This window comes from Portunus trituberculatus, chromosome 19 (assembly GCF_017591435.1).
Source record: "Portunus trituberculatus isolate SZX2019 chromosome 19, ASM1759143v1, whole genome shotgun sequence".
NCBI lineage: Eukaryota > Metazoa > Arthropoda > Malacostraca > Decapoda > Portunidae > Portunus > Portunus trituberculatus.
Genome location: NC_059273.1, coordinates 7367103 through 7382254, shown reverse-complemented (window position 1 = coordinate 7382254; position 15152 = coordinate 7367103). Strand labels below are relative to the sequence as shown.

The window sequence follows — 15152 nt, the reverse complement described above, 5'->3', positions numbered from 1 at the left end:
TCGACGAGGACGAATAATAAGTAGAATATATTTTTGAACTAGTACCAGTGTTTATGTAAAGAAAGATGACAGTCTATTGATGAATGTTCAATGGGATAAACTTTTCTTCATATCCATTACGAATAAATAGATTCAAAGTTAAATTAATTGCTTTCTATACATTCCCCCTTCAGCCTCTCACTTTTTTTTTTAGTAATAAACAATGTATATTCTTCCGGTGAGCATTAAAAGGGACAAACTCTCCATTCACCATCAAAAAAACAAGGAACACGTTGAATTAATGACTTTTACCACCCACTTCTTAAACAGCAGGAATGAAAAAATACAAGAAAAGAACCAAAACTTTCCTCTGATGAACAAAGGAGCGAATTTTTTACTCTTTTTTTCCCTCAGCAACACGAGTAAGACTTCTGTTCTTTTCCTCGCAGAATTCGGCACTCACACACACACACACACACACACACACACACACACACACACACACACACACACACACACACACAACCTTCCCGAGAGAGTAACAGAGGAAATTATTAATCGTGCCTCGTACATCTTGCATTTAGCTGACGCGGCCATTGAGCGAGGTATCTTTAATTAATATCCCCGCTCGGCCGCGCGTCTCAAAACCTGGAGAGTCGGGGAAAGAAAATGAATCTCACTCACCACCAGGAAAAAAAGAAGGAAAAGAGAAATAAAAAAAGCAGCGACATCATTTCCCTCGTCGGTGTCCTTTCCCCTTCGCGTCCTCTCACTTTCCCTTTCAGCCAATTTCCCTTCGGCAATATTTCTCGTTTCCCGCATATTTCCTGCGCCATGTTTTCCCCTCACACGTGCATCCTTTCAACGGCAAGAAGGAAAGGAGCTAGAGGACTTAAGGGAAAGGGGGATGGAAGGGGGAGGACATGAAGACAGTAATGCCAGGAGAGGGGTGAAGGGAGGGGAGGGGCTGGCGTCCTCTCCACATAACTGTCGTGAGGGAAGCACCTTACTGGGGCTTTACACGGCCTTGTTTTTTGCAGAAGAGGATCTCGTCTCGGAATTCCGCCTGATATTGTACTTGTTCAGACGAGGAGAATGTTGCCTCGGCTTTAATTGTCCGTGTTCCCTTCAGTGGCAGTCGTCAGTAGCATTTGTTGAGGTGCTAAACTCATGCCATGTTTCTTCTCCGTATTGGCTTCACTGTTAAGGGATTTCTGTTATGATCGTCTATATTTCTTTTTGTTTTGTTTTGTATTGTTATTAGTGTTCGTTGAGGTGTTCAAGAGATGTGTTTCTCTTCCCTGTTGGTGTTGTTGTTCAGACCTGTAAGAGGACTGACATCTAAGTGGGCCTTTTTTTTCTATTTTCTATTAATTTTTTTTCCCAGTTTCTACCTTTTCCTTCTCATATAAAAAAAAAGATGATTTCTGTTTCTTCATCTTTTTTTTTCTATATCGTCAGTAGTGTAACTGTGATATCATGCTTCATTTCCTTATAAACTCCTTAATTACTGGGCAATTTCTGCTCTATCTATTTTTTTTTTTTTTTCTGAGAGTGTTTGCAGTGCAGTTTACCTAGACAGTTACGTAACCTCAAGGCACTTCACAATCTGATATGGGCTTGTTTTTTTCTGTTCAGTTCAGTTGTTGGCCGGGAGTATTGCCTTTACAACGGCACTCTCTTATGCTTTTCTCGGCCTGTTTTTCTTCTTTCATTCTAGTTTTTTTGTCTCTTTCTTTCCTTTTCTTTTCTTTAATTTTCCAAAAAAATATTTACGATTGTTTTTGTTTTTTCTACATATACATTGTCAAATAAGAATCTTCCCCACTATTGCTTCTTCCGCTTCTTGATACGGGTTTTGTAGTCCTATGGTGTTTCTTTTTTCCTCGCTGTAAGCTGGGCACCACAGAATAAAGTGCTTCAAATCTTCGAAATCTTCAAAATGATTCTTAAGAGACTTACATTTTTAGTGGGCGTCCTTCTTTTATCCTGACTCGTTGGCCGTGTCCAGAGCACTCTTGCATAAAAAAAGAAGTGAAGAAACTATTAACCTAATATTCTCTTTTCTCTGTCAACGCAAACAATTTTTACAGTGTTCCGAAGAACAAAGGACACTTACTTTTTCACTCCAGTCTTTCAGGTTGTCATGTATCCTACAAAGGACAAACTTTAGTCTCCTACTCCTTTTTATACGTCCATGCAAACCATTTTTACGAAGCTCCGAACGTAGACAAAGGCCATTAATTTTTGTATCAGTCTCTTAAATAGCTACACAATGGGAAAAAGAATTGACCTCCCATTTTCTTCTCTTTTATGTCCTTGCGAACCATTTTAACCATTTTGACACCGCTGGGAAAGTAAACAAAGGAAGAGCATTACAGAAAAAGGAATTCACTTCGCATACACGCTGAGACATGAAACCGTTTGCGCCTCACGATGTTTGCCTTCCTCTAAGTCGTCTCTGTTTACACACAAAATTGCAGTTTTCCTAATGATCCCTTCAGATTTCCAGCCCAGAAATCCCTTGTCGCTAAACGTAAATGATGCTCTGTCATGTTTTGAGCTTAATCTCTTCAGCACCATGACGCGTTTTCATATTTATTCTGCTTAGTATTTGGTAACTTTATACAGCTTCAGATACTTATGTTGTGATTAAAATAGTGAAGACTAGCCATTAATCTCCTGACTTCCATATACCCTTCCTAATGTCAATAAAATCGACTAATCATACCCAAAACTCATGTCTCAGTACTTAATGGATTAAAGACATTCACCCTTCATCTTCCTTTTACGAACCAAATGTTGTGTTAGGGAAGTTTTGAAGACAAGGATCCCCCGACGCCGCACTTCTGGTGATATTAAGAGGATCTAACGAGCCAAACCTTCGAGAGAAAACACCATAAGACCTCCCAGACCTAGCCAGATGGCCTTGAGCGGAGGGACTGATGGCACAGGAAGCCGAGGACTCTTACGGCTCATCTGGAAATGGAAGTAAGCAAAACCCGACGCTTTCTTCAATTGCTCTCGGTTTGTCGGGGATTGTGAGCGTTCGAAAGAGAGGGAAGGACAGCGGAGAGTAGGAGCCGAGGGAAATGGTGGGTTCACGGAGGGAGAATGGATATAAAGTGAAACACTGATGAGGGAACGCCGCTGCCCGCCCCTCTTCTTCCTCCTGCTGGTGAATTGCACATGCGGGGAAATCAATTCGACGAGTGAAGTGGGGAAGGCAAAATGTGAGTTTCGAAAAAGCGGAAAATAAAAAAAAAAACGAAACGAAGCTCACTTTAAGGTAACTTTTTTTCTACTTTTCCCTTTCCTGTGTTTCCGGTGATAAAAAAAAGTAGTAATCCTTCCAGCAGAGACGGAAAATAGACGACCAAAAAAAAAAACATGGTCAGAAAACAAAAATTGCAAAATAGATAAATGAAACAGTACTTTTGGGAAACTTTATCCTTCGTGTACTTCCGAGAATGAAAAGAATACTGGGAATACTGGCCATTGCAGCAGAGAAGGAGAAAGAGGACCCGAAAGATTTTATTGCGCTTCAGAGGGTGGGCGGGGAACAAAGCCTCTACGCAACCCAGTTCTCGCGGCGGACAGGCTCGGTACCATCGCTCAGAATCTTGTGTAGGGCGAGAGACCATCGTCCATTAGATCACTTGAACTTAACCTCTTCAATAACATGACGCTTTTTCCTATTTATTCTAGTTACTATTTGGTGATTTTATACATCTTCACAAATTTATGTAGGTGATTAAAATAGTGAAAGCTTTGGCTATTAATCTTCTGACCTCCATAGACCCTTCCTAATGTCAATAAAATGGTCTAATCGTACACAAATCTGAGGGTAAAAATGTGTCCCAGTACAGAAACTCTTAAGGAATCGTCGCGAGTGTTGCTAAGTGTCTTTGACAGAAGGAGAATGAAAAGGAAGAGGAGCAGAAAGTGAACGAGAGAGACGAAGCAAAGAGCAAGACAAGGAAGATTGACAAAAGAAAACACTAAAAGATTAAGAGAAAAATAGGAAGAGATGCTAAAGAAAAAAAAACGGAGAAATATGAGAAGGAAGTGGAGGATAATAAATAAGAGTTTACGTGATAACAGAACCTCCGGGATTGGGAGAAAGAAATCGATGAAGAGTTTACGGCGTGGCGAGGCGAGGCAGAGAGGCTGACGACGCTCTGGTGGTGGTGGTGGTGGTGGTGGTGGTGGTGGTGGTGTGCGTCAGGTTGTCTGTGTCGGTCAAGGTCCTGTGGATGTTTTGTAGACGTGAAGGGTGCGTGAAGCTTCAGGGGAGGGGGTCGGACGGGAGGGAGAGGGAAAGGGACAGGATGGGGAGGGACAGGAAAGGAAGGGGAGAGGACAGGGGATGGTAGGGAATGGTAGGTCACCGCACCTGCCGCCGCTGTGAAGGTGAAGGTAAAGGTGAATGTTAGGTCTGACATTTGCATCTTTACCGACAACTCGAGGCTGTCACGCAACAACAACAACAACAACAACAACAACAACAACAACAACAACAACAACAACAACAACAACAACAACAACAACAACAAAAACTCTCACCACTACCACCACTGCCAACAATAACAACAACAGTAGCAGCAGCACTACCATCACCACCAACAACAACACCAACAACAAAAAGAATAACAACAATAACAGCAGCAGCATTACCACCAACATCCCAACCACCACCACCATCATCCCCATCACCACCACCACCACCACCACCACTACCACCACCAACAACAACAATAAGAAAAACAACAAAACCAATAACACCACCACTACCACCACCACCACCACCAACACCACCACCACCACCACCAACAACAGCAGTGGAACCAATACCCTCACTGAAAGAAGCACCAAAACCTACCAAACCAAATTTCTGAACTTTACAAGCCAAACTTTTGCATAACCTCGCCTTAAAAACCAACAAAAAACCCAAATACCACAAGTTCACCAAATAGCAAATACCTTACTGAATATTCCACACTTCCTTCATATCCACAAAGGTTATATTCAGTCATTCCTACAATTTACATTTCTTTCTATTTTCTTTTCTTTATCATCAAGTCGAGAAGAATGCGTCGTTCCCTCAGCATCACAACACCTCAGTTCGTTATTCAGGAGAGACGGATCAGCACATCTCAGGAGCTAAATTGGTCCATCGATTTCGAATTCTTTTTCTATTCTAATTTTTTTGGGAGGAAGGCGGCAAATTATCGGCGTATTTTTCTTATTCATTTTTTTTTTCTCTCTTTCTTCTCTCTGGTGTACTCAAATCGTGTTATTTTTTTATATTTTCGTCTTTCCTTCTTTTTCTAATTTTTTTTTTCTTTTGGGGGGGAAGATGGCAAATTATCGGCGTATTTTTCTTATTCATTTCTTTTTTTCTCTCTTTTCTTCTCTCTGGTCTACTCAAATCGTCTTATTCTTTTATATTTTCGTCTTTCCTTCTTTTTCTAATCTTTTTTTTTGGGGGAAGGTGGCAAATTATCGGCGTATATATTTTTTCTTATTCATTTTTTTTCTCTCTTTTCTTCTCAGCGGTCTACTCAAATCGTCTTTTTTTATTTTCTTCTTTCCTTCGTTTTTCTAATTTGATTTTTGAAGGAAGGCGGTAAATTCATCGGGCTATTTTTTTTTTCTTATTCATTTCTTTTTTTTTTTCTTCCCTCTGATCTACTCAAATCGTCTTTTTTTACATTTTCTTCTTTCCTTTTTTTCTATCTTAATTTTTCGAGGAAGACGGCAATTTTCGGCGTATTTTTTCTTTTCTTTTCTTTTTTTGTCTTTGGTCTAATCAAATCGTTTTCTTTTTCTACATTTTTCTTCTTTTCTTTTAAATTTTTTTCTTTTTCTACTCTAATTTTTGGAAGACGGCGGCAAATTTATCTGTTTTTCTCCTTATTCTTTTTTTTTTCTTCCCTCAAAAGCGTTTTCTTATTCTACATTTCTCTTCTTTTCTTTTTTTTCTAATTTAATTTTTCGAGGAAGACGACAATTTATCAGGATATTTTTTTCTTTTTTTTTTTGTTTCTTTTTATGTGAGTATTTTTGTCCCTCTGGTCTATTCAAAGCGTCTTCATTTTCAAAACATTTCTTCTTTTCTCCTTTTTTTCTTTTCTAATTTTTGGAAGGAGAAGGCAATATATCGTGTTTTTTTTCCTTTTTTCCTTTTCGTCGTTCTCATTCTTCCAGGCACATTGACTGATAGACTATTATTATTATTATTATTATTATTATTATCATTATTATTATCATTATTATTATTATTATTATTATTATTATCATTATTATCATTATTGTTATTGCTGTTTTTAGTACAATCACGTCAAAGGAACTCCTGCCCACATCAATCACGAACCTCCTCCACATTTCACTCACACGTTGGTGAAATATTTACTGAATCTGTTTGAAAAATTTGACGAAGCGATGCAGCGAGGCTTGGGTCAACCTTTCACTTAATTCCCTTTGATCTCGGTCACTCATTCACATCACTCGTGCAAACAATAGCTACAATAGTGCACACTGTATTGCATCTTGTATTGCATTGCCCCTTTGTTTTGAAACGCATGGAAGGTCATTCAAATGTTGACTAATAAGTGGGCATCAAACTCTGAGCAGGACACGTAGAATAGTTTAGTAACAGTTGGCTAAAGCAGTGACGTTGTACTGTGGAAAATGTCCCAGAATACACTCGATAGCCAGGTTGTTAGTGCAGAGTCATCGGAAAGCTTTTAGCCCCTTCAGTACTGGGATATATTTTTACCATGAGTTTTGGTTATGATTAGACGGTTTTATTGCCATTAGGAAGGATCTATGGAGGTCAGAAGATTAATGGCTACAGTCTTCACCACTTTAATCTACCACATGAGTTTTTGAAGCTGTAAAAATTCACCAAATAGTAAGAAGAATGAATATGGAAACGCGGCATGGTAGATTGATAGACGAAGATCACAGATAGGTGTGTTTCCAATAGAGACTGAAGGCTTCTTTGGGCTTCATTTATGTTCTTATGTTCTTATCACAACCTACAGAAGCATCAGACAACAGTTTTCCTTTGTTTTTGGCGAATCTCTTATTACAAAGCATTTCATTAGTCCATTTACCAATTATGTTCAACTATAGACAAGAAATTCACTCAGACAATCATCTCCATCTGTCACACCTCCAGTTCTCATTTGTTTTTGCTGACCTGTTAATACAAAGCACCTCATTTGTCCATATACTTATTAATGTTCCCTTCGTAAATTAGAAACTCACGAAATAAACTGAAATAGCAATAACAACTATGTCAAATTGAAGTTTGGTCAGAGTGAGTTTCCCAAAGGTCACAGTGCCGCCAGCAGGGGAGGATGTGGTAAGTTTATTAGTAAATTTTTCGAACTTGCAAACTTACTCACCCCCTTTTTACCTGTCTCGTATCTCCTCTCCATTTCCCAGACCTTTCATGGTTGTCCTGCGCCCTCCACTAGCAAAAGTTGTCTATTACATCCACTGTTTTATTTGCCGAACTTGCTCACTTCATGTTTCTCCCTTGTCGTGTTCCCTCTACATTTTCCACCACTCTCATACGTGTTCTGATCCCTTCACTACGGTAAAAGTTAGCTATTACATTCACTCTTTACGCTCCAAACTTGCTCACTTTACGCTTCTCCCTTCTCATGTCCCCTCTACATTTTCTACTTCCTTGTTCTGTTCCCTTTACTAACGCGGGAGTTAAATATGCATTCACTCTTTGATCCCATTCACTGCCGAGCTCTGGAACACTCGGCCCTCCACCTGCTTTGCCACCTTCATACTTTCTCACCAAGAGAAGCATCAAGACACACCTCAGAAAGTAAACTGCCTTGTCTTTTTCAAACTCTCCCGCTTCTTATCTTCAAAGGAGATAAGTTTAACAGCTTCCTCTCCCAAGTTTTAGAGCTTCTGTCAGTCTGCTGTTGTTATAAGAAAGACTACCTTGGCTCGCACTCCTAAACGCTTCAGTCTCCCATAAAGACTGATCTCAGAGGCCATAGACACGATAACACGGCTTCTCATGATGTATTTCCCCATGAGAGTTTGAAAATTCCTTCACAAACTATCAGTGGAATCATAAAAAAAATCCTTGAGAATTCGAAAACTTCTATCGGGTTGTTTTCAAAGTAGTTGAGATGAGACACCGAAAAGTGAAGTTTGATGACACACGCGGAAGTGAACACTCAGAGGACTTGTAGAAGACACAACGCGGAAGTCAAGAAGAAGGAGAAGAAGAAAAGAGTGAAGTAACCCTTTCTTATTGTTCGTAAACTCCTTGAAGTGTCCTCAGCCCATCCTTGGCTTGAGAACCGGGACGTGTCAGCAGCGGAGTGTCCCAGCCATTCTCTTCTTATCACCATAGAGTCTTAAGTTTTAATTAAGAACAATGCACAGTAACAGAAGACTCCTATTAAGATGTATATCACAAGCCACGCTACGCAACACTCTACGGTTATAACAGGGCGGCATTATTTATAGTACATTACACAGGCTTCCGTACGTCTCCTTCTATTCTTATCTGAGATGTTTATTGTGCGTTTGTGTCCTTCCGTGGCGCTGTCGAGAAGAAATATATTCCTTCCCGGCGTAAATATTGTGTGGGGTCCTTTGTAAGACATTTCCTGTTTTATTCTCCACTGGACCGCGCCGGCAGCAGGACGGGGGATGTCTGCTGTTGGTGTTGCTGCTACTGTTGTTGTTGTTGTTGTTGTTGTGGTTGTTTTGTTGTTGTTGTTTGTCTTCGTCTTGTCCTTGTTCTTTTTATTTTCTTCTTCTTCTTCTAGTAGTAGTACCAGTACCAATAGTAGTAGTAGTAGTAGTAGTAGTAGTAGTAGTAGTAGTAGTAGTAGTAGTAGTAGTAGTAGTAGTAGTAGTAGTAGTAGTAGTAGTAGTAGTAGTAGTAGTAGTAGTAGTAGTAGTAGTAGTAGTAGTAGTAGTAGTAGTAGTAGTAGTAGTAGTAGTAGTAGTAGTAGTAGTAGTAATAGTAAAAGTAGTAGTAACAGCAGCAGCAGGAGTGGTAAGAGGAGCAACATCAGCACTAGTAATACAACACACATTTCAAGGATCACCCCGCACCACTAACAATCTTTCCCTGGGCCGGGTGACGGAAGAGACTAAATAAAACATCCGTCGCTTGCTGTGCTGGGGAAAGTGCAGCGTAACACTCAACACTCAGCACGTCAGGGGGTGATGGCTTCATCTGAGCTGCAGCGAGCACGTGTGGGACTGTGGGTGCGAGTCTGCAGCGACACAGATGTTGCAAACTGTATAGGATAAGAACCACGTCCAGATGCAGCGGGTGGCGTGAGTGTGTGGGACGGGCTGGGTATGCAAAGCAGGCGTGTGGGTGGCAGTAAATGCGTGAACAGCACCACGTGTGAGACTAAAAGTGCTTGCAAAACAACACATGTACTCTCTTGTAATGCATACCTGTATGAAACACCTTCACATTGCGACACAAAGCTAATGGTTACACATCAGGTGAAGCTGATACACAATACACTATACAGGCGGAAAATTGTCAAGAAATCGTGTTTATTCAATGTGCTTTTGACAAGACTTCCACTTTCCTCAATAGACCAGAAAAAAAATTAACAATAAATCTGTATAGGATAGATATGTGCACTAGAGAAGAGCAATTTTACAAAGGACGAATGAATAAACTAACCAAGGAACGTAGAGATGACACAGAAATTCGTTTTTTAACAGAACGCTGGCTTCTTCATGTATAGTTTAATAACAGTAGCGCTACAGAGTACACTACGAAAACAATAAGAGCAGGATAATGGAGGAACACTAGGCCAAGTACGTCGAATGAATGTGTACTAAGGGAACCAGTCCAGAGTAATAGACTGAAACTAACCTAATTATTTCCAGTGAACGAGTGACCCTGGACTTCTCTACACCAAAGCACCAGTTCCCTCACTGTACAATAACTCTACATAGAATAAACTTATCACGGAAACAAGTAAAGGCTGACATAGAATCACCTACCTGAGTATCTTAAACGTGTAAATTCACCAATAATTTATCTTCACCAGGGCACCAGTTTCCTGATCTGGGACGTGGGAGGGCAGGAGAAGATACGACCCTTGTGGCGCTCCTACACGCGCTGCACAGATGGCATCGTGTTCGTGGTGGACTCAGTGGACCTAGAGAGGCTGGAAGAGGCGAGATGTGAGCTGTACAAGACTGCCAAGCTACCGGAGAATGCCCAGGTGTGTGTGTGTGTGTGTGTGTGTGTGTGTGTGTGTGTGTGTGTGTGTATGGGTATGTGAGTTTAAGTTTTGGCAGTTTATAGTTATATGATACTTACTCGCAATATATACAAGGTTATTACATGAAAAGGTCATCAGTGTGTGTGTGTGTGTGTGTGTGTGTGTGTGTGTGTGTGTGTGATTGAAGGTCGATCAGAATGTGGAGTCGATACTTTGAGAGAATGAGTGACACACACACACACACACACACACGGCAATATCACCCATCTTGAGGCCACAAACGAAGCAATTCCGATCCACTTCAATGGTCGATTCCTTCCACCTGCGTGTGCGTGTGTGTGTGTGTGTGTGTGTGTGTGTGTGTGTGTGTGTGTGTGAGCAGATGGCGCACTTTGACCCAGCAAATTGAATAAACTAAGCAATAAATAAAGCACTACAGTATGTATTCGGATCCTTTATGAGTGGCAGATGTGCGCCTCACGATCTCGTATCCACTGGTAACTTGGAACACAACACACCTCTACTCTCACCTCACCACCGCCTCGTCCCTCCCTCTCATTACTCACCATAATATTAATCCCGCCTCCGTCTGTCCGTCTGTTCATTTGTCCGTCTCCTGTCACGACTTCTTTGTTCCTTCAGTGCAAGAATATCGTACTAATTTGACCTTTTCCCTCCTACGTCATTGTTTCAAAAGGTCACGTGTAGTTCTCCTATTTCCCTGTTTTTGCTTTTTTCGTTCCCTCACCTCGTCAATCCTCAAATAAGATTAACTCATTACTTATTTACTCATTTACTCATTGCATTTACTCAAACGTGGGGAACTAGAGTCCTGTTTTGCAATATAATAATTCACTGTATTCTTGTTAGTTCCCTTCTATCTTTTAAAACAAACTAGAGTGAAAATATTGATGTCTTCGACTACTTTTATGATTCTGTTGATAGTTTTACCTTATCAATCGAAAAAGAAGACGGAAAAGAAGGCGTAAAATAGAAAAAGAGGAAAAAAGACAAGAGAATCTGACTTGACATCTTAGTGGCCCTTGAAGATAGTCACGAGAAGAGAGCAGAGCAAGATATTCAGACAGTTAAAAGGAGAACAACGACTCTGCATCACCATTAGGAAAACTACCCACGAGAACCCAACTGATTACCACTGTGGCCCTTGGGAATAATGAGAGAACAAGAGTAAGACATCGAGACAGTCACAGGACGTTTTTGGGGCCAAGGGATCTCTAAGCGCACGGGTTCGAATCCTGGCCATAGTCTGAGAGTAGATAGGGCTTTCAGATTAGGAGGTACCCAAAAAATACCTCCTTTTGCCTATAAATTCCCGTTAAAAACCCATATTGTATAAGAAAATAGGGCGACAGACGAGGGAAGGAAAGCCCATCCAACACACTTATCCTTGTACATTTCTCACTGAATATAGAGAAGTTTATCTTTAGTGCAAGAAGAGAAACCGGCTAAGGACAACAAAAAGTAAAAAAAAAAAAAAAAAAGAATAGGTCCACTTGATTGCCAGTTCCCATAAGCCCATATTGTATAGAAAAATAGAGTGAAGTGCGAGGGAAGGAAGGCACATTCAGCACATCCACTCTTATATGTGCACTTCTCGCTAAATATGGGACAGCTTTTTTTATACAAGAAAGGAAGACGGCCGAGGAAAACAAAAATAAAAAAAAGTCCCACTTCATTGCCAGTTCCCATCAAGAACAAAAGAGTTAGCCAAAAGTTAGGACCAAATGACTACTAGCTACCACGAGATAATCTTTACCTAGTCTCCTCACTCCTCTCCTGGTGAATGTAACTTGTCAAGACGTGTATCCTCCGCGCCTCACTCCCTCAACAAGGTCACTTATGCACGCTGCGGGGTTTGAATGAAATGTTCTCCCCTTACTGAGTGTGTTAGCCTTCCACGGTTGCCTCTATTCTCCTCCTGACGTGCCCCGCGGTGTTGAGTGCTTCTTGGTCTTTTAGGGGACATTTGATACTCTCTGGAATGGCTACACTAGTTTTCGTTCTCTGCTTTTTTAGATTCGTTCATTGTGGGACCGCTCAAAGGAAAGGTATAAGAGGTATCAAGACTTCTAAAAACCCTATCCTCATGTTTTGGAGCTTCCTTTAATCTTCTTTCTCTGGAAGGGATATCTGGGGAACTCTTTTCTTCTTCTTCTTCGTCTTCTTCTTCTTCTTCTTCTTCTTCTTCTTCTCCTTCCTTCTTTTTCTTCTTCTTCTTTTTTTCTTCTTCTTCTTCTTCTTCTTCTTCTTCTTCTTCTTCTTCTTCTTCTCTTCTCTTCTTCTTCTTCTTCTTCTTCTTCTTCTTCTTCTTCTTCTTCTTCTTCTTCTTCTTCTTCTTCTTCTTCTTCTTCTTCTTCTTCTTCTTCTTCTTCTTCTTCTTTTTCTTGTTCTTCTTCTTGTTCTTCTTCTTGTTCTTCTTCTTCTTCTTCTTCTTCTTCTTCTTCTTCTTCTTCTTCTTCTTCTTCTTCTTCTTCTTCTTCTTTTTCTTCTTCTTCTTCTTCTTCTTCTTCTTTTTGTTCAATTTCTTTTCTTCTTCTTTTTCTTCTTGCTCTTTTTTCTTCTTCTTCTTCTTCTTCTTCTTCTTCTTCTTCTTCTTCTTCTTCTTCTTCTTCTTCTTCTTCTTCTTCTTCTTCTTGTGCTGTACTGCTAGACTACTTTCTTTTCCTCTTTTCTTTTTCTTGTTCTGTTCTTGTTGATTCTTTTGGTTCTTGTTCCTCTTCTTGTTTTTGTCCTTCTTCTTCTTTATCTTCTTCTTTTCTCTGATTCACTAATACCAGACTATCACACCATTTTCTCTGATCAGAAATACAATATCTTTAGATCTTCGTCTCTTTTCGTTAAGTAAGCCGATCAAGGACACAAACTTTCTGGAACGCCCGTTTTATTGCTTTTCCCCCCTAAAAAAAAAAAGTTAATTATAAAAGTTTCAAAGTGGAGAATCGGTAATGAGTTTAGAGATCATGCGATTATCAATAAGTTACGTAAGGAGACCATCATCTTGGTAATACAGTAACGAAGACTTCTCACTGGCTGTCTCAAGATTCAGTACGTCAGAAATTGGGTAGAAGTGATCAAGTTGTCCAAATATCTCTATGCCTGTGGTTCTATATAGTTCTGTTCCGTAGAGTCATTTATAGTCTGTGTACTCTAAAGTGGCTCCTGGGTCTCGGTCTGAATGCTGCCCCAGGAATGCGCGGTTGTCAGATCTTGAGGAAAACCGTTAGCTGTCCTTGTAATAAGTGCGTTCATCAATAGAAAACGAATATTTTTCACATAAAATCAATTACGTTATCAATAAACTACAATATGTTTTAAATCCAGGAGCCTTTTTTAAAGTAGACAGATTAGAGTTATTCAAATACCACGTGTCAGTATGTCACTCTCTCCACCTTTTTGTAAACACAACTGGACAGGAGGGTAATGAAACCAGACTCAGCCATTAACGTGCATGAGGAGGCCCGGTAATGTAAGCACGTCATTAACGATTGGACGGGAGGCGAATGGAGTTCAGTCCTTAATACAGCACTGCACCGGGAGGAGAGAAAAAGTACAAAAACACAGGAAGGTAATGGAACAACACTCAATTATCAAGACAAATGAGTACACAGGAGGTGAATGGAATTGAGTTACTAATGCATCCGTAGTAGATAAGATTTGATGTGAAGGACAGAAAAGTACAAAAACACATGAAGGTAATGGAACAACACTTAATTATCAACACCAATGATGAGTGGTATCTCCTGTCTGAAACCCCACCCACTAGGGAACCGTTACCCCGAGTAAGGAAGTCCTACCTACACTCGGACCTTGGCCAGGATTCGAACCCATACGCTTGGAGACCACTCGGACCCCAAAGCGCGCATGGTTCCACTGTACCACGGAGGCCGCCATAGTAAAGTAACACATTAATGATTAGACACGAGGAGAATGGCGTTGACTCACTAATGCAGCCAGCCAGGTACCTTAAACATAAAACACTGGACTGCGAGGGAAAGGAAAAATGAGAAGTCTGCCTCTCCCTCGCTGATGCAGACGAGCGATAAGCGAGGCAGACAGTCCAATTAGCTTTGACCAATTTTGCAAAATACGCCAAACAACAATAGTCATTAGTGCGTCTTTTGCCCTGGTGCCCTTGTTGACTCGATTGTTTTACTGTGTCAGAGAGAGAGAGAGAGAGAGAGAGAGAGAGAGAGAGAGAGAGAGAGAGAGAGAGAGAAGAGAGGGGGTATTGGAGAGAAACAGAAAAAGCCTCTCTTTCTTTCCCCCTTTCTATAAAAAGAGCTCCAAAAAACACACATTCACCTTTCCTAAAAAAAAAAAAAGAAAAAAAAACACGTATTCATTGTGTGTGTGTGTGTGTGTGTGTGTGTGTGTGTGTGTGTGTGTGTGTGTGTGTGTGTGTGTGTGTGTGTGTGTGTGTGTGTGTGTGTGTGTGTGTGTGTGTGTGTTAGCATGTGTGCACTCGTTTATAGCAACAGTCGGGTAGCAAAAAAAAGCAAAAACACATCCACTACTTTCAGAAAACAAATAAAAGATAACAATAAAATAAATGCAAAAGAAAACAAAATAAAAATAACAAAGCAAAAAATACTCCCACGACCGCCTGCCTACCACGCCCAGAACACCGCGGCGGGAAGGTATTCATGTATTCAAAGTGCCTCACCTTCCACAAATGTCACACACACCCTGGGGACACCTAGCCCTTGATTGAGGACCCCCTGAGGCACCCCACGTGGAGGTTACGACCACTTCCCCTCCCAGTACCTAAACTTCATCCCAGGCCTACAATGAGACAAGCCTATAAGCTCTATTACTCATGCAGACAGTGGAAGGTGCAATGTTAATCTCTTCAGTGCCATGACGTGTTTTCATATTCATTCTGGTAAATATAAGTGATTTTAT

At 40.6% G+C, this 15152-nt stretch overlaps 1 protein-coding gene across 1 annotated transcript in view; it reads left to right on the top strand.

The window, feature by feature from the left end:
• Nucleotides 1-15152, top strand: part of LOC123506122 (ADP-ribosylation factor-like protein 4C) — a 66264-nt gene that overhangs the window by 33095 nt on the left and 18017 nt on the right. The window contains exon 2 of the mRNA XM_045258011.1: nt 10053-10229. Within this exon, the coding sequence (XP_045113946.1) occupies nt 10053-10229 (177 nt within the window). The remainder of the gene's footprint in view (nt 1-10052; nt 10230-15152) is intronic.